The sequence below is a fragment of the Volvox carteri genome (genome assembly GCF_000143455.1).
Source record: "Volvox carteri f. nagariensis unplaced genomic scaffold VOLCAscaffold_1, whole genome shotgun sequence".
Classification (NCBI taxonomy): domain Eukaryota; kingdom Viridiplantae; phylum Chlorophyta; class Chlorophyceae; order Chlamydomonadales; family Volvocaceae; genus Volvox; species Volvox carteri.
Genome location: NW_003307545.1, coordinates 4917825 through 4936930, shown reverse-complemented (window position 1 = coordinate 4936930; position 19106 = coordinate 4917825). Strand labels below are relative to the sequence as shown.

General features: G+C 58.2%; 4 protein-coding genes across 4 annotated transcripts in view; 1 reads left to right on the top strand and 3 right to left on the bottom strand.

The window, feature by feature from the left end:
* VOLCADRAFT_54923 (pyruvate dehydrogenase kinase) overlaps positions 1-1571 on the bottom strand; it is a gene marked incomplete at both ends in the record, with an annotated part of 2870 nt that extends 1299 nt beyond the window's left edge. Inside the window, 3 exons of the mRNA XM_002945876.1 lie at positions 422-584; positions 965-1141; positions 1398-1571. Coding sequence (XP_002945922.1) covers positions 422-584; positions 965-1141; positions 1398-1571 — 514 coding nt within the window. The remainder of the gene's footprint in view (positions 1-421; positions 585-964; positions 1142-1397) is intronic.
* Positions 1572-4189: 2618 nt separating this feature from the next.
* On the bottom strand, positions 4190-8707 carry agd1 (arogenate/prephenate dehydrogenase). The gene is made up of 6 exons (XM_002945875.1): positions 8451-8707; positions 8223-8384; positions 7538-7636; positions 7079-7186; positions 6485-6664; positions 4190-6093 (listed from the first exon to the last, which is right to left on the bottom strand). Exons 2-6 carry the CDS (start codon positions 8325-8327, stop codon positions 5602-5604), a joined length of 984 nt encoding a protein of 327 aa, XP_002945921.1. The 5' UTR covers positions 8328-8384; positions 8451-8707; the 3' UTR covers positions 4190-5601.
* A 116-nt stretch (positions 8708-8823) lies between these two features.
* Positions 8824-11846, top strand: VOLCADRAFT_102874 (uncharacterized protein). The gene is made up of 7 exons (XM_002946232.1): positions 8824-9029; positions 9102-9160; positions 9301-9375; positions 9728-9814; positions 10085-10200; positions 10458-10614; positions 10769-11846. Exons 1-7 carry the CDS (start codon positions 8972-8974, stop codon positions 11291-11293), a joined length of 1077 nt encoding a protein of 358 aa, XP_002946278.1. The 5' UTR covers positions 8824-8971; the 3' UTR covers positions 11294-11846.
* Positions 11847-14157: 2311 nt separating this feature from the next.
* On the bottom strand, positions 14158-19005 carry VOLCADRAFT_86388 (uncharacterized protein; the record flags this gene model as incomplete). The annotated part of the gene is made up of 6 exons (XM_002945874.1): positions 14158-14265; positions 14484-14686; positions 14931-16520; positions 16908-18305; positions 18345-18755; positions 18924-19005. 6 exons carry the CDS (start codon positions 19003-19005, stop codon positions 14158-14160), a joined length of 3792 nt encoding a protein of 1263 aa, XP_002945920.1.
* Positions 19006-19106: the final 101 nt, after the last annotated feature.

Here is a 19106-nt window from a genome sequence, read left to right as displayed (position 1 = left end):
GGGGCGCCGCCGTACTCCCGGAAACAAATGGCACGGGCCTCCGACACCGCGTCCGAAGCAATCTGAATGGGTGTGTGGGTGGGGGAGGGGGCCAGAAAGGAGGGAATTGGGGAGAAGATGGTTGATTAGCAGTGGGGGAATGGTGGTGGTGGGGTGGTGGGGCTTGGGGGGGGGTTAGCACCCGAGTTCGGTGGCTTGGGTTGTAGCCCCCGGGGTTGGGAGTCGGCGTGTGTGTGGGGGAAAGACGAACCACGAACGAGTGAAGCTGCTGCCAAGTAAAGATTGTACAAGAAGCAGAAAGGTGAGGGGGAGCGGAGGCTAACCAACCGCCACCACCGAGCTTTACGCACCCACGGCCCCCCTCCCTTGCCCCCGCCCTTTCCCCCGCCCTCCCTCCCTCCCTCCCCTCCCTCCCCCGTACCCACCAAGTACGGGCTACACCGCGTGTGCACCAGACCGATGTGGTCGGGGCGGGGGGGGTCGAGCATGGAGATGTGGTGGCCCGCGAGGAAGCGAATGGCGATGCGGGAGAGGAAGAAGGTGTCCAGGAAGTGCTGGATCTCACTCTCCCGCTCCTCAGTCGACTCATCCGTACGCTGCGTGTGTGTGCGTGCGTGTGTGTATGTGCGTGTTTGGGTGTGTGATAATAAGAGGTGGGTGGCAAAGGGTTTTGGGGCAGTGGGGGGAAGAATGTGGGGGAAGGGTTTTAGCGGGGGGGAAAAGGAGGGCGGGGGCCAGCTGGGTTACTTGCCCATCACACGCGGCGTCATCACCTCTCCCCCCCCCGACATACATGCATACATACTTGTACACGTCTACACCCCGCGACGAGCAGCCATTGCAGCCAACTAACCAACCAACCAACCAACCAACTAACCTCATCCTCCTCCCCCTTTTCCCCACCCGCAGGTGCTTCCCCCCCCAACCCCCACACCCACACCCACACCCACCTCCCACCTCCCACCTCCACACCCACCTGCAGGTCCCTCTTGTACTCCTCCACCCCCTTGGCAATGGCGGGCACCACGTTATTGTGGCGGCGAAACGCCTTCTTCAGCATGGCCGTGAAGCGGAGGACGTCCAGGTGGTCTTTGATGGCGGGGAAGGAGCGGAAGTCGGCAAACGACTCAGCGTACCAGCCCTGTGTGTGTGAGCGTGTGAGCGTGTGTGTGTTTGGGTCATACAGATCGACAGGTGGAAGGACAGAGCGGGGTGCTCCTGCCTCTGGGAGCCATCAGCCACCAGGCGGTCAGACACACACACACACACACACACACACACGCCCCCATCCCAAACCCCCCAACACATACATACACACACACAACCACATGCCGCAAAACCAAACCCACATAAAGTGCCCCCCTCCTCAGTCCCCCCCCCCACCCCCCCCGAGCCACCTTCACTCGCCGCACGTGGGGCTCTTCACTGAGTTTGGGCGGCAGGTGGTTCAGGTCCATCAGCCGGTGCGCCAGACGGATGGGGATTTCGGCGTGCAGGAAGCGGGCGGACAGCAACATCTGGCGCTCCAGAGGCTGCGTGCCGAAGTCCAAAAGGTACTTAAGACTCACACCTGCGGTTGGTTGGTTGGCGATTGAGGGCGCGGTATCACGCGGAATAAGGTGCCAGGGGCACGCGGGGGGGAAACAGCAAACGCTGCATTTGGAGAAGCTAAGAACCGGCCAGCGGGGACCCCCAGCGGGGATATCTCAAGTCGGCGTACGAGTAAGAATCCAAAGCCCAATATGACGTCATCAGTCGTCACCAGGGTGTTGATGTCCCCAGCGTTGTGTGTGTGTGTGTGTGTGTGTGCAATGTTTGTTGCTGCCGAGGCCGCGTGCCAGTGCACCTATGTATGTATGTATGTATGTATGTATGTATGTATGTATGTATGTATGTATTTATGTATGTGAGGGGTGACTCCTTAAAAAGGGGCGAGAAACACACCAGTGAGTGTGTCAACTAATCACCTTTGGTCCCGGGAATAGGAACGCTACTTTGGCCACTAGCTTTATTAGCTGAACATATTCGGAGGCAAATGTAGTGTACTACGTCTCCCGAGTAGATACAAGGCTGGTATTGTGACATGTTGTACATTCCTAATAACGCATATTAAATAGATACGCACATATCTATATCTATATCTATATCTATATCTATATCTATATCTATATCTATATCTATATATATACATATACATATATAATGTGTGGGACAGGTGGTTCATATCTTCGCCCGTGGCAGCTACCCTGCGAAACCCTGCCTTCCCCGGTATTTCGGGGCACCCTCATCCAGTCACCCTAGTCAGCTTCTCAGTGGATCGCTCAGGTTCCGCACCCACCACCGGCATCCAATGGAATCTGCCAGCGGCCCAACACCGTTCCTGGTCAGCTGGCAGGTCAACTTTATCCCAGGTCACCACCGTCCATCGACTAGGGGCACTCTTACCCTCCACCATCGGAAGTATTTTCGACCCTGACAGGTCTCGATGCTGTATATATATACACACACATACACACATATACCTATATATATGTATGTATGTATTTCGGGCCCGGGATCCCGAAACCTTCGATCCAACCAGAGCCGGCCTGTGAAGAACATCAAAACATCAAAACATACATACATACATACATACATACATACATACATACATACATACATACATACATACATACATACATACATACATACATACATACATCAAAACATGCATACATCAGAACATACATACATACATACACACAAACATTTACACATACACATATGGCCCACCCACAGACCGTGAAAAGGAGGGCACAGGACCGCACCTCCCCTTCCCCCCTCCCCCGGACGACTCCAGCAAGCCCCTCCCCCCCCTGTTGCCCAACCTGTCTGCTTCTTGAGCGCCGAAGCCTGGATGTCCGCGCGCAAAGATGTCGACATGGTGTAGTACGACCTCCTACTGCTGCTGCTGCTGCTACTGCCAGCAGGTGGGGCCACTGGGCAGGGGGAGGACCCCGCGCGGCGACCCGAGTGAGAACCTGCTGCTACTGCTGCTGCTACTGCTGCGGGTGCTACCAGGGGCGCAAAGAGCTGCGCGCCACGAGCTGCTGGAAGCGGCCGTGTGGTGGATGTGGATGTGGTGGATGTGGTGGATGCCGGGGCTCTGCTGCCTGCCTGGTATTCGGCCCCCATGCTGCCGGCGGCTGTACGACAGGACACGTAGGCACGTGGGGCTGCAGCTGCAGCTGCAGCCGCAGTTGCACCTTGCGCAATGACAGGATGGCACGACGACGTGGAGAGCGAGGAGATGTTGTGGCAGGAGGACCCCATACTCTTGGTGTTACATCTGCTGATGGCGAAGGCGAGCCACAACGCCGGACCGCCGCCGTTGTGCCGTACAACGACGCCCTGGCTGAAAGAGGCTACAGCTGCAGGAGCTGCGGCACACGCTGGACCCGCCAAGGCGGGTGCAGGCTGTGCCCGCACCGGCACCTCCGAGGGATTGCGGTGCTGATGATGTTGGAGATGGCGGTCGCGGTGAGGCTGTTGGGGCTGTTGGAGCTCTGGCCGCGAGCTCTGCGGTGATGGAGTTGAAGTACCCCACGCCGCATCAAAACGGGAGCTCGTAGGCATTTGATGCTGACTGCCATTGTGATGATCCAGGAATATCCGTGCTTCACGTTGTGGCCTGGAGCAATGCGCAAGTGTGTAGGTTTGCACCCAACCTACAGCGCATGTCGGCCGTGTACTAAACGCGCGAGCCGCTGTTAGAGCGATGCCAGCAACATCCCCAAGGTTTGATGCGCTAATTAATCCACCCGCGGCCATAGCAAGCGCTACCATCTGCGGCTGTCGTGGCGTGAGGAACGTGTATGTCGTGAAGACCGCGTGCGGTTGATGACTACCCACCCAACCCCGAGTAAAACACAGAGTAATCGGAAATACTTTCGTTAAAGCTGATCAAGAGAACAAGCGAGTAGCGTAACAGGTGCGCTGCTTTGTTGGGCCGGTGTAAAATCACGATGCCGTTGTTGCACATAAGCCATAATGCACACTTTTGCCGCTGAATCTAATGCACGTCAGACGAATTCCATCTTGGGAGACAAGAAGCTCTCTGACAGGCAATAAGCCTTTGGTCGTACAAACCAACGGTTGTCATGCCTCTTTATGAGTCTCCTAGGATTTTGTACACGATATGCAACCTGTAACCCTCTATGACTGTTCTATGACGTCCGGGCCAAGTTGCTAACTTGTCGCTCGTCTCGTTAGGATTGACACCATCCTGGTGTGGGCAATACCGAGAGCATCGTAATGGGAAAATCAACTCGTAGTAATGCTAAGAAGAAGTTGCGCACAGAGCGCAGAGGGCAAGTAGAAAAGCAGACTCCATGGAAGGCGACGGCGGAGGAAAAGCGACAAGCGGCGCTAGCGGCTTGCCTCGTATCAGCGCCTGTGGAGCATCATGTGGCGCCAACGGTGGCGAAGGATGACGCTATGGATACCGCGGACAAGCCCGTGACGATTCGGGTGCGGAAGACAGTAAAGTCGTTGAAGGGAGCTGTTACCAAGAAGGGCGGAAAGAAGAAGGTCTCCGTCCTGGCGGGAAAGAATCAATTCTACAAGAAGGGGAAGAAGGGCCGGCGGTAGGGAACGACCTCGCCTGGCATGCTATGGCGGCGTGTTCAACCCGTGCGACTCGCATGATACAGATGGCTGTTTTGGGAAGGAGAGTAATGTCTAGCTCTCCATTGACTTGCGCACCATGTACCCATGTACGGGAGGAGCTGGGGGATCGAGTGACGAGGGGGACATATTCTACTGGCAGGGGTGGGGTTCTGTGTACAACATAAGGCAGACATTCTTCGGGGGCATTGAACCTCTACATTGCTCCTTTGGTTAGCGATGTCCCCGCGGCCGTTGCCCTTATGTATCCTTTGGGGTTTCCCGCGTGCGTGCTCATGCCATATTGCCAATTCGTTTGGTGGTATTAGATTGATAAACAATGTACGGGCATTTGTACGGGCCATGTCTATCCATCAGGACTGTTTTGTGTTGTTGATTTCGTTTGAATAGTCTTTAAGGCTGAGACCCGGGTATTGCTGAGTGCATGGGGCGTGGAGATGAGACTTTAACTGGTAATACCTTTGTTGCCAAGTGACAACTTTTTTTACAAAATTAGTCAAGCACCAGACTCAAGGAGTTACGTTCATTTGTTTGGTTCCGGAGACTATGTAATGCTCGGCATGCAAGCACATGAAATGATAATAATCCGTTGATTGTCACGACGTCCTTGTTAAACTCCGCTTGGAAGCCAGGTCGAAGCGATTGCAAACAGGCAGACGCTGCCCTGTTGCCGCCCCGTGGGCGAACGCAGCGCTGCTGCGTGACAACACACACATACACACACACACTCCCTCTCTTCCCTCGCGCAATGCGCTGTTCATCAAATATACTCGCACGCGCCTCTGCTCACTGCTCCCCTCGAAAAGCCAGCTCCCCTCATCTCGCGCCCTCCCAAATCCACTCCTCGCGCTCCTGCTGCTACTTACACTTGCCTACCCAAACTACGTCACCACCCATTTCCCCAACCCCCGTACTACCCCCTCACGTAACCCGGGGCTACACATCAATGGTGCCTGTATTGCTAGGCGCGTAGACGTCTTTCCCCGCAGGCAGCGCCAGGGGCTCCCGAGCAGCGGGCAGAGCCGGCACCGGTGCAGTGGCGGCAGCTTTCCCATTGCCGTTACCGTTGCCGCTTGGCCCCTTGCCCATCTCCTCCATTGGGAACAGTTGCGCCCGCGCAATGTCGTGCAACCGTCCAAACAACTGCTTCTTCACCGTGTCAAACGCTTTTTCCAGCCGTTCCAGCTCATCCGTGGCATTCTGATTGTACAAAAAGAGGCCGTAATACAGCTCGAACGAGTCGTTGGTGGTGTTGTTCACCAAGTTGAGCAGCGCCTCGAAGCCCTTGGTGTTGATTTCCGTCGAGCGAAGCTGCATGGTTCCCAACACGCGGCCCACCGTGTGCGTGATGAACTGCGTGGAAGCCGCCTGGCGATCGTGCTCCTCGCATGTCATCTCTACCATGGTGCAGCCCTCCTCGCGAAAGAACTGCGGCCGGCGTCGATTTGGGTGATTTCGGTAGAGGGGGGTAGAGGGGGCATCCCGCACGGAGACCCCGGAACGGTGAATTGGAGGATCAAAAGCAGGTAACAGGCGGGAAACCGCCCCGAGGGCCACCGACCCCTCGCCACGAGGATGACGGGGAGGGCATAAGTGAGGGCGACTCAAGACAACCCCATCGCGTGCTACGGCGCCCTGCAGGAACGCCCGCCGGGGCTCAACCGGCTGTAATGGAAAGTGAAGCAGCTCTAGGCTTTGAATCTCGAGCTGCTGCTGCTGCAGCCACAAGAATGAAGGATTTCTAGGTGATGGCGGTAGCCGTAGTTGCACTCCCCGCCTGGTCCCAACCCCCGAGGAGCCCCACCCGCCCATTGCCCACCTTGAGGAAGTTCTCCACTCGGCGCTCCCGCCTGGGGTCGGCCCCAATGCGGACCTTCTCGTACATGAAGTTGAGGCCCGCCCAGCTGCCCTTGCCGCTGTCAGGTCCGAACATGGGGTGCGTGCACAAGATGTCCACCTCTGGGGGCAGCTCCCGTAAAAGCAGCTGCTTCGGGAACACCTGCGCGCACCGCACCGCACACATCCGCCGCAATCCGTCACACATGCAACCAATATCGATCCAGCACCGGAACATGCTCTCAGGAGCAAGTCGCCTTGCTGTAGTTATTATTATTCAGGTCGCCGCCGGAATGCGCCGATGGCTGGGAACCCGTCGCAGTGCTGTGGGGCTGCACGATGCCACATCCCGTTCACATGTTTCGACACGCGGCACGCGACAACCAACTGGCTGCAAGAGGAAGACACTCAACCGGCAAACCGAGTCCAGCTTTCCCAACATCCACCCCCCCACACACACACACACACTCGCTCCCCCCCGAGAGATTGCCGCAGTAATCAAGGCCGCTTTTCCAACCTCAAGGTACCCCAAGGCAAGTACCGCCAACCACCAGCTAACCACCCACGTGGCCCACACCTTAACGGAGAGCACATCTACGAACAGCGTGTTGCGCTTGAGTCGCTGCACTGGCAGATTCCGCAGTACCGACTCGGTTGACAAGATGGAGCTGGCCAGGAGGACTACCTGGCGCCACGATGAATGGGGGACAATGGGGGGGGCCAATGCGGGCTAAGAATCTGAGGAACAAGGGCGGGCGTGAGACGGCAGGCAGAAGCCGCCTGAGGGAAATTGAAGGAAACCTGCAGCCGCCTGAGACATGCCCCTAAATGCGGTAAATGCAATGCGCGACAAAACCGCCGACCTGATGAATAGGGAGCACACCTAGCGGGCCTTAACGGGACCAGATCTCCCCCCTTTCGAGCGCAGGTGCCAGCGCAACAAGGCCGCTCTGTCCGGGGTGCGGAGGCTTCCTCGCGCTTTGCCGCCACGGACATCTGTGTATGTGCAGTTAATAAAGATACCAGAAACACCCACCTCCGGATGCTCCTCGCAAAAATCGTCCACGTCCTGAAAAAACTCCACGCCAATCTTTCGTGCGACCTCCTCGTATGGAGTGCGGGACGTGGCAATTACCTGTAACCATTGAACGTCAAGAATCAGCTATCCTACTACTTCCGGATAGCCAGGCACACGGCTTGGTTCTGGCCAGAGCTCCGGATGATGCCTTGAATTCACGTCCATACAGGCATGCATGAAAGAGAGTTAGCACTCGAGTCGGGACACACGCCCTACTCCCCTGAACGCATCTCGGGGCAGCTGCATTTGAAGCGGAAGAATTGTTTGGTGCATCCAAACATGCCCATGCACAATTAGGCGCGGCATTCTTTCCCTCGAAGAGCCAGGATCAAACCCGACGGTGTGCGGGATATAACTCCCTCAACCGTCAAGAGATTGGATGCATCCCCAAACCCGCTTAGGTCGGTGGACGGTAATGGATCCGGTTCCAATGATCTGTGTCACGTCCAGGAGCCGGGTTGTCGCTGCCCTTTATCCGGCAGATTCCATAGGATCCTGGTGGAGGGTGCTGAACCCCAAAAACTCCATTGAAATCGGAGAACTTGGCATGGAGATGGATGAGGGTGTGGGGGAAGGCGGGGACTACCTAGCTGGCGGCCATGTGTGAAGCTGTATCCCCCGACGTGGTTCCACACGTCCGCACCTTATGCCCCTTGCTTGCAAGGCGCTTTGCGAGGAATTGCCCAAACGTCCCGAAGCCAACGATTCCCACTTTAAGCTTGCTTTCATCGCTCTTCTGTTTACGCATACGGTGCTCGTAATCGAATGGTTGTGCTGCGTCGATGGCTAACACCTTGATGCCTGGCTGGTGGCAGAAAAATGAGTTGGCTGTCACCAGTGCGACTCGGTGCCAAATAATTATTATTCATACCTCGAAGGCTCCGTTGTGGTCGTGTTGCTCGACCAATCGTAGTCACGAACTTTGGTCCGGCCGCCGACACCAACCGTGGCGAGCATGAGGTGACGCATAGTACAGGTTGCACTAGGTTAGCTGATGTGGAGCACGCGTTTGCGTCTCCTTTACCGTAAATTCTCCCTTTGCGTGCCAACATTCGTTAAGAGATGGCCCAAATCACGTATTAAAAGCTACAGAGCCAGGTTAGCAAAATCAATATTGACTGGACTTATGCCATCGCTCTGCGTATCACAAAATTGTGCGCCTGCAATAGCATGAAGGTGACCCGTACACACCGTTCAGTCAGAAGTATATTTTCAGGCAGGTCATGACATTCTGCTGTCTGGAAAGAGATTACGTTTACTTCATCCTCTAATACACATCAGGAGATTTGTATATTTATTTGCTTGAAATGCGAAGTTATCGCATGGACCTTCCCTGACCGTGTAGCTTTGTGAACTTACAAGCTGGTTCGCCAAGGTACTTGTACCATAATCATGGCGTCCCCTACGCCATCTGGAGAAGGGACAACAAAGAAAACAAAAGAGCCGCGCAGTAGGTTCCCTGTGTTGCATCTTCAGGACCGTTGACCTTCTGCGTGACATATGGCTTCATAATAAACAACAGATACACGGATTACGCAGCAGACCTTGCCGGCGTGCAAGCCCGTTCTTGAGCCTGTATGGGTAAGTTATCGGAGCCGTCCTCTGCCCGTTATGGTGCCATTTGCCATTATACCTTGAATCCGCTTGTTTGGGCGCTGTACCCATTTTCTTGGGCGCCTGACGTACGAGCACCAAAGGCAGCACGCCTCCATAAAATGCAGATTGTATTCATCTTTCTGGCGATTGGAGTGGTGCTTGTGCCAATCGGTTCAGTATGCCTTTACTACGGGCTGAAGGTGCGCCAGCGCGTGGGTTGTGGGTTCAGATGTACGAGCGCCTCGTGCACACGGAGGCTCCGAGCAACGGCACAGTTGATGCTCGAGACCCCAGCAGACATTGTCGAATGCGCGTCCATCGTTTCCAAACATGTTGGCTTAGATTCAGTACTACTGTTGGCAGCCTCGCGTTCCTAGGGCAGTTGTTTGTTGATGGAGTGGTCGCCTGCCGTTCGCTGGGTTACTTGCTCACCCGGTAGCATGCCCGACCCGACATGTGCCTTCAAGTTCGTAAAGGTCACGAGTCCTGCGGCCTAGCCTGTCCAACGTCTGTGCGTGCTTATATAGTCCGGGCTGTTTCACTATTTCGCAGCCGGTGGAGGTGGGGACGCGCTACGACCAGACCTGCCTTCCTAACAACCTGAACACAAACGCGCAACGGCAAGAATATATCTGGAAGGTGTGTGAAGAGGGAAGGTGTGTGAAGAGGGTTATTCTGGCAGCTGGGAATAGTATGCCATCACCGCTGCCGCTTTCGGTTCTACGTCACGCTGATCCCTCGGATGCCATCTCCGTATTGTGGGTGCAAGTGGAGCAGCCGAGGGTTGATATCTTGGATTGAATATTGGCTTACGTAGTCAGCGCGGGCTTCAAATGGTTCCCGGGTCCCTGCGTAATCTTACTCGGTCGTGCCACCCTTCCTTGCCCTACCCTACCCTACCTCATACAGCACGCAGCGAACGACTCCAAGCTGACGTGCGAAATTAAGCTAACAATTACAAAGGACATGCCCGCTCCCATTTTTGTGTACTATGAGCTGAATGGGTATTACCAAAACCACCGCAGGTAGGTGCCGTACATATGGGGCATTGGAACACCATCACACGCATGATTACTTGGCACGCCAGTCTGCATGCAGACTAAGCATGCGGGGTTTTATCTGTCTTGCCAAGGGACTGGGTCATGGGCATGGGCTTGGGTGTAGTGTGCTTGCGCCGGCGATTAGGTCAACCGGTGGTCTTCCTTCAGAGCTTCAATTATTGGGGCGGCGACAGTCAGCAGTGACGCTTAACTGAGGAGGCAAACCGGGTGCTGCGACGCAGGTATGTCAAGAGCCGTAGCGACATGCAGCTGGCAGGGAAGAGCAAGGACCTGGCGACCAGCCTGTGCGACCCGCTGGAGTTCTTGGGCGGCAACAAGAGCTTGCCGATCAATCCTTGCGGCCTGGTAGCTTGGAGCTTCTTCAACGACACCTACACCGTAAGTTCACGCCGTAGGTTCAGCGGCGGTCTTAAACTGGAAAATGTTATTTGAGTTGGAAGTAAATCGCGGAATGGCGGACTGGCACCACAAAGTTTGCAGACCTTACCTAACAAGGTGTGCCGGTGTTCCTTGTGGTTGCCGTGCTGTGCAGATGATGATCAAGTCCAATGCCACGAGCCCCTCGAAACTGCTGCCCGTCAGTGACAAGAACATCGCTTTCGACTCTGACGTGAAGTACAGGTTCGCAAAGTACAACCCTCAGAACTTCAATCCTGAAATTAATTCGCTGCGTGGCGGCTTCAATCTGTCTTACGCCTCCGGTGGCGCCACGCCGAAGGAGAACCAGCGGTTCATGAACTGGATGCGTCTGTCCGCCCTCCCGCGATTCCGAAAGCTCTGGGGCCGGATAGACACGGATTTGAAGGCTGGCAATGTGGTGCCCATATCCATAACCAATCGTTACAATACGTACGCATTCGACGGCCAGAAGTCCATTGTGTTGGGCACCACCACATGGCTGGGCAGTCGGAACCCCTTCCTGGGCGTTGCCTACTTGGTGACCGGCGGTCTGAGCTTCGTGCTGGCGCTGGTGTACTTGATCCTGCGGTTAGCACGGCCACGGAAGTTCGGGGACCCGGCAGCGCTATCATTCAGTCGCGCCGGGGCGTCTGGCTGAGGTGGACAGGACTGCAGCGTTATGTGAAATTGGCACGGCCGGGGGACAGAGCGCCCCGGGGGCTAGATGTGAGCCAGGTGTAGCCAGATGCACACAGGCAGATGCAGGGCCGGGAAATGTAGTGAGCGACTGTGTAGGCGGTGACCTAAGTATTTATTAGCACGCTGGCCAGGGTAAGGCGCCGTGTCTTAAAACTGAACACATTTACTGCTCTCGGTGTGTGTTGATGTGGGGATATCAATTGATTTGGGTCGCCTAGTAACAGTATGCAGCTTATAGGGCTCCAACGCAGAGCGAGTCGCCTTGGAATGGTAAGGGGACGGTTAGTGGCTAGTGGTTATTGGACTGGTTCGGGAAAAATATATTGGGGGGCCCGGACGATGAGCCAGGACCTCTGTATAGCACAGCAGCGAGGAGTGTAAGATGCTAGAGTTCCCGGATTGAATATGTTTGATAGGTTTAGGGGTGTACCGTACCCTGCACTCCTTACATTCCCCCGGTCTTGGAAGCATCATCAAGCATGATGTAAGTGTACGGAAGACCGCGCTCATTGTGAGTAAGACTCTGTACAACGCTCCTTCAGTTTTGTTTCGGCGTCCACTGCGTACCCGTATGCGTTGCTTTGTCGTTGCTCGGAACGGGACATTACTCCGCCCCTCTTCCGTCCGCGGGAGAGAGCTTAGGCGGTCATTCCGATGCGGCAGGCCAGCAGGCAATGGCTAGTGCGAGGCCCAGTCAGATACTTGAGATTCAACGCACACGCATACACAAAAATCTCACACATATACAAAACTGCTCTTGGATACTATCCACCGCGGATGCTAGCCATGGCACAAACACCAACATCAGCTATTGTGTCTCTCCCCCTTTTGGGCCACATGGTCGAGCTTCACTTATGCTGAAACTCCGTTAGCCTCCTGAAAGGCGATGTTGTCAACTCTTAAGGACCTTCTAATACATTCTGAGGCTGAACAGCAGCTGCTTAAGCAGCAGTGCCACAGCAACATGGCACCAGCGCCACCAACACCTTGACAATCTGCACCAGCAGACTGTCGGCAACGCTTCTCCCCATCTTTACCTCTGTCCCTTCCTCTCCCTCACTCTCTCTATTTGTCCCGCTTCTCGCGAGGGGATTAACATCCCATTCAGGGCAACGTCGCCAGGTCACGTCGCCACGCTACGCCAAGGTAGGACAGGGCAGCTGCTGCAGTCCGGGGGAAAGGGTGCAATCTACAGTCTTCCACGCACCTCCAAAACGCACCTCCAAAATCCAACATCGATACAACAATACCCCACATCACTCCTGAGCGATTCGCTCCAGGCATAATCAGTCCAATGAATAAAGCTATTGTTACACGGATAACGCCATGCCCCACTCGGGGTCAAACCATTTGGCCTCCACCTTCTTCGTCTTCCCCAACCTCCCCAAGCTCCGAAAAACAAGCCTAGCGAACAGCTCGCCACCACGTGTGCATGTATATCTATATGCATCTGACGGCAGACGAGCTACGTGTAGCTACACAACAAGCGGCGAGGAGTGAATCACGGCAGGCGCAGATCGTCAAGAACACGCAAGTACACAATCCACATTCCGCAAAACTTTGCTACCGCTTGCTAGCCCCCACCGCACCCATCACCTAACTTTGCCAATGCTACAACATTGGACAACAACACCTGACAGAAGAAGCTACTGGAGCGCGTTATTGCAGCACTCGAGGTCCGGTCGGCGAGTCGGAGGAAAGAGAGCTGATGGTGATGGCACACAGGGCCGTAAGGGTCAAGGCGTCCTGGAGCGGCCCGCCGGCACACGCCAGCACGCGGCTAGTTCGCTGCAGTGCTGAGCACCACGCAGGACGCGTTGCCACTGGCACGCCGTCGCGTACTTGCCTTGATGACAACAGCTAGCTGGGAAGCCGATGCGTAAGGAAAAAAACAGGGCCCAATTACTTGTATAGGCCACAGTTGTCGTTGTGCAGTGCAGGTGCAGGTGCAGGTGCGTTTACTGTAATGCAATGAATGCAGTGAGTGCATTAAGGATGCAATGCAATGCCGTGCATGCCACACATACATACACATGTGCATGTGTGTGTGGCACGATACATACATGATAGGCCATACCACGTGGTCTCGCCACGTGGACCAACACGCTGACGCCCGCGAACCCGCGGAGGATTGTGAACCCCGGCACATGATGGCAAGAGCAGCGTCCACAATGCAAAGACACAACACGACACGTCAAAAACACCACAGGATGCACCCGCCCGTAGCAGCAAAACACACAAGCACACGCTGCGAAGCGAGATGGCATATGTGCACGTGCGTCCATCCAGCAGCGGCGACAGGCCATCCGTACCGTCGTCGTACAGTTCACGTCGTCGTTTTAATGTTTACCATGCATAGCTGACGAAGTCGTTCAAAACTCACCTACCTCCTTCCTCATGGCTCTTTCCTGCCCTCTCTAAGACCTCATTCATGTACATAATTCCTATCATACATACCACAGCTTCGCCATCCTGCCCAGAAACCGCCAGCTGAAAAACTGAAGTCCGAACTAAAGCGCGGGCTCGGCCGCAGCTGCACAAGGCTGCTGCTGTGCACCGCTGTGTAGTGTTGGCCCCCCCCCAGCCGCTACCTTACCGTCTGAGCACCCTGACGCGCCTAAGCGGCTATAGCTGCTACGGGTTGGTTTTGCTAGACTATCGCCGCCATCCGGGGCCACCTGACTTGCGTTTCGCGATCAGGGCGCTTTGCTGTCCTTGACTGCTGAAAACCCTAAAACCGTAAGTTGCAGCAGCGGCGGCGGCATATTTTTTACGCCTTGGCCTCTGCAACAGCTGCAAGGACTGCAGCGGCTATGGCTGTTGCTAGACCTGGCGCCGGCGCGGGTGTAGCAGGGGCAGGGGGGAGGCGCGGGGACGGAAGTCCAGGTAGGTGATGTCGCCGGTGCCGCTGCCCACCGCTAGGCCTTCGAGCTGTACGGCAAGTGCGGCGGAGAAAGAGTGGTGCGGTCCATCCTGCAGGACATCATCCATGGATGGCGATAGGGCCGGGGATACGACAGCGGGAAGGGCGACGAGGCGTGTTGTGGCAGAAAAAGCTTAGGCACTTCGGCACAGCGTGTCCTTTCGGCACCTGTTCATCCCCGTACTGGAGCATATCGGTCGCAAGGGGGCCCCTACGCGCACCCCACCTGCATGCAGATGACGGGCTCAAGTAGTCTGCGGTGCGCGGACACCACCCGCCGCAACCGGCCCACGGCGCTACCGGGCCGGGCTAGCGATGCAGCCGTCGCCGCGGAGCTGCCGCCGCCTCTGCCGCCGCTGTCAGCGTCGCTCCCCCCGCTGATCTCCATTGATCCGTCCAAGCCCTTGCATGTGTACACGATAAGCCCGTCTGCGCGATGATGACGACGGGGGGGGGGAAATGCAAAAGAACGGAGGTAAGCAAAGGCACGCACACGCACCGTGCTGTCCGTCAAATTCAACATCGACGCGCTCTGCTGACTGACCCACCTACCTACGAATCGCACCAGGCTCTTATGCTCAGTCTGCATATGTCTCCGTGTTGAAGCGAAAGGGTTTCAATTTCAAGTCTCCATGCAGCATGATGCATTGGCCCCCCCCGGCCGTCGACTCACCGTTCATGGCCAGGGTCGCCAACATGCCGTGTACGAGGGCCAGTGACGTTACAGGACCGCTGTGATCGGATAACTGCGCCAGCGCCGTACCCGCCACAGGGTCCCACACCCGTACCTCCCGTACGGAGCCCGTCACGAGCACCAGCCGCTGCGACGGCGGCAGCCGCTGTGGCCGGGCGCGGCAGCTGCCATACTGTCCCGGCGGCAGGGCTAGCGACAGCGGCCGCGGCCCTGAGGCCACATCGAGATCTGGCGGCAGAAGCATCTGGTCCCGGTGCGATTCGTCGCGGCGCGGCAGGTAGCCAAACTGTACGGAAAGGACGCCGACGGAATGGCCACGTAGGGTCGTGTGGCATTGCGCCGTTGCGAGGTTCCAGACCCGTACGACGGCGTCGGCGCCTCCAGTGGCCACGAGCCATACAGGGAGGGCGGCGCTGGCGGCGGCCGTCCTGGGAGCTGCCGCCAATGCCGCCGGGTCCTCCTCGCCGGTGCGGCCTCCGCCGCCACAAGAGGCCGCTTGCAATCCAGATGGCGCGTCCATAAGGCCCGTGTTGAGCAGGTGCGACAGTACCGTAACGATATCATCGTACACCCCTATTCCACCGTCCCGACGGGCTCTTCCACCGACGCCGGCGGCGGCATCACCGATGATGCGATAAGCATCCCCGCCAGCAGCGGCAGCGGCAGCCGTCACCGGGGGGGCCCCTGGCGCCGCCGCTGGTGCCGTCACCACCCCGGGCGGCGCCTGGTGTACGTCCATGCACAGAATGGCTGAAGTATGACCGCAGAATGTCGCTAGGGATTCAAGAGTTTGGGAACCGCCCGAACCGCCGCCGCCTCTGTCGCCACCGGCAGCATGCTCGCGGCTGCCGTCGCCCCGTCCCCTGACGGCCGCTCCCCCGACACCGGAGGCAGCGGCGCCTGGCGGCGATGGCGCTTGCACCGCCGCCTGCATTGCGCTGTACGGCGGCAGCTGCCACAGCTTGGTAGTGCAGTCGCGGCTAGACGACACCATCACACTGCTGCCGTACAGTACGGCAATGCCCCATACGACGTCACCGTGGCCAGAGAAGGTGCGCAGCGGCTGCTTGGTGGGGAGATGCCACAGCCGTATGGCACCGTCGATGCAACCTGTGACTACCCAATCCTCCCATTGCGGGTCGTACGGCAGCTTCAGCGCCAGTACATCCGCCGAGCAATCCTGCGTCGTACCACAACCCGAGCCGCCGTGCATGCCGTCGCCAGCAACCGCCGCCGCCGCGGTTGCTGTCGCCCCGGTTGCGGCATGCGCCGCGGCCCCCGCGGCTGCATTAGGCGTCCCACCAACGCCATCGCCGTAGAGCCCCATCCCGCCACTGCCGCCGCTGCCACTGCCGCCGCCGCCGCCGGCAGCTCCGGTTGTTGCGGCGGCGGCGGTTTCCCCGCAGTCGTCTTGGCAAATGTGATGCGCGAGGTAGCGCGTGGTGGGCAGCGGCGGCGGCGCGTAGCAGAAGCGCACCAGCGTCACCTCCTGGGGATGCTCCAACACGACCCACGGGTCGCTGGACTCGGAGTAGTAGCGCCAGGCCGCCACCCGTCGGTCCGTGGACGCTGCGCAAGCGGGACACAGAAATAAAAAACGGAACAAATCAACCAATGACATACCCGCGGGTTATTATTATCCGCTCACACAACAGCTCCGACCCAACGACCCGGTATACCTCTGGAAGCAAACTTCCTCCACTCGCCTCTGTAGACCCGCCCAATCTACACCCTATCCCGCCCCGACGGCCGTGGTGTCCTCCATTCTGATCCCCGTGCGTCCTGAAGCACACGAAGTCCTGCGGGGGCCCCATAACCCCATAACCTTCCTAGCCCCTCCTGGCCCCGCGGGTGCCGTGACCATAACCTGTGCGTCCTGGCCACATTACCCTGGGAACCCGATCTCCCCGAGAGCCCCGATCCCCCAGTCCTCATCCCACCATCATCACCACCCACCTGTCACCACGTGGTGCTGCCCCGCCGCCATGCAAGTAATCCAACCCGTGTGACCCCGATACCGCCGCACACACCGCGCCTGCTGCGGCGCGCCATTAGCCGACCCCAGCGAGAACACGCGCACGCTGCCATCCCACGCAGCGCTCAGCAGCACAGAGCCCCACGGCTCCACATGCTGGAAGGCCAGACACTCCACATTGCTGCTGTGCTCCCGCAGCGCCATCTCCGCGTAACGTGCGGACCGCCAGTTGGATTCCATCCGTACTGTTCGGCCGTACAGGTCCTTGAGGTCCGGCGGCGGCGCGTCCGGCCGTTGCTGCTGCCCCGCATGTCCATGGTCCTTCGGGTGCTGGCGTTGCTGCTGCTGCGGCTGGCTTTGCTGATGGTGGTGGTGGTGGTGGTTCTGTTGAAGCCGGTCCAGGAAACCCGCTCGCAGGCCGCCTAGGAAGTCCTCGTGGCTGGAGCCGCCGGCCGCATGTACCGCCCGTACCGCGCGAATGCCGCGAACACCTGCCACCGCACGTGCTCCTGGACCCCCACTCCCGACCCCGACCCCTGCTGCCACATCGCCCCCATCCACAGCCGCCGCTGCCGTCGCCGCCTTCGGCGACGTGACCTGTTGTTGTCGCGCCACGTATGCTGCCGCCGGCAGGGCGTACCCTGCCGCACACAGCTGCCGTACCCAAAGCCACGGCTCCCTTGCGGCGCGGCGCCAGCTGCGGCACACGGCCGCCGCTGCCGCCAAGCTGCGTGCGGGCAGCGCCTTGAGCACCTCCAACAAGACCTCGGGCGGCAGGTCGGACAGACAGCTAATCCGGGCCGCGGCTCCTGCCCCTGCGGAAGCACTGTCAGCGCCTGCTAGTGTGTCGGCTGCAGACGTGGCGGCGCTTGGCGCCCAGGGCCATTGCTGCTGCTGCTGCTGCTGCTGCGCCGGAGTCAGCTCCGCTGCCACTGAGGAACCGAGTTGCTGGTTATGGTAGTCCTGATGATGATGATGCTGATAGGATCCAGCGGCGCTGAGCTCTGCAGGGAGGCTGCCGACGGCGGCTCCGCCGCCGTCGGCGGTACGACCCGGTGTCGGCGGCACCGGCGGCACCGGCGGCACCGGCGGCGTGGCATGATCCAAGATGCTGCCGCTGCCTAAGATTCCGCTGCCGTCAACCTGCAGGCCGCCGGCAGCCGTCACCCCTACCTCACGCAGGTGCGACCTGACGACGCGCATGGAGGAGGCGCGGCCTGAAGGTGCGTGTGGGCTGCCCGGTGGCGGTGCGGGCTGCATGGGAAGTGGGGTACTGGGGCCCAACGGCGACCGGGCCTGAGGCTGCGGTCGTAGACTAACGGGTGGGGATGGCAGGGGCTGCGGTACTGAGGCCCCGACACCGCTGCCATGGGCTGGGGCTGCATCGCCAGGGCCGGGCCGTGACGGGGAGCTCTCACCGTCCTCGACACCGCCTCTGCCGCCAGCGGATGCAGCATTAGCTGCGTTGCCGCTGCCGCTGCTGAGGAAGCTTTGGTTGGGAGCGGTAATGGGGCCCGCCGGAATTGCGGCAGGCTGGGTTGCGGCCTCGGCAGCCTCCGGCTGCAGGCTTGGGAGGAGCTCTCCCAGCAACCGCGCGGTGCGTGGATTGTTGCGGAAGGACCCAGATTGATTTGGAGATGCAAATTGAGAGGGGGGCTGGGGTGGGAGTGGTCGTGGTGGTGGTGGTGATGGTGGTGGCTGAGGCTGTCGGTGCTGGGTGGCAGACTCCGCGGGGTCCCCAGCAGCCGGTCGGTCCACGGCTGCAGCCTTGGCCGCGGCAGCAAGCTGCACACAGCGAGTCTTGTGATGAGGCCAGTGATCCCTTTGACCTGTCGGAGGAGTTCAGGAAGAGGAGCGGCGTTGGCAGCGGCAACTGGATAGGCGAGGATTGCTGGGAGGGGGCACGAGCAATGGATAGGAACAGAGGACCCACTGAAGCGGGTACTTCGGCTAGTAACGCCTTCTTCGACTTGTTTCTTCTGTTTTACCCAACTTACATTCTCGACTGCAATACCTCTCCACTTTGCACCTTGCACATCGGAAAAGGGCTGGCTTGTCACAAATTGCACAAGATGCCATGCAAAGCCACCTCCTGTATTCCCTTCTTTAGATGCCTACAAAACTCGCCGAGGCGATGCAACTCGACGAGATGTCGCATGCGGCCAACACAGCAACATGTC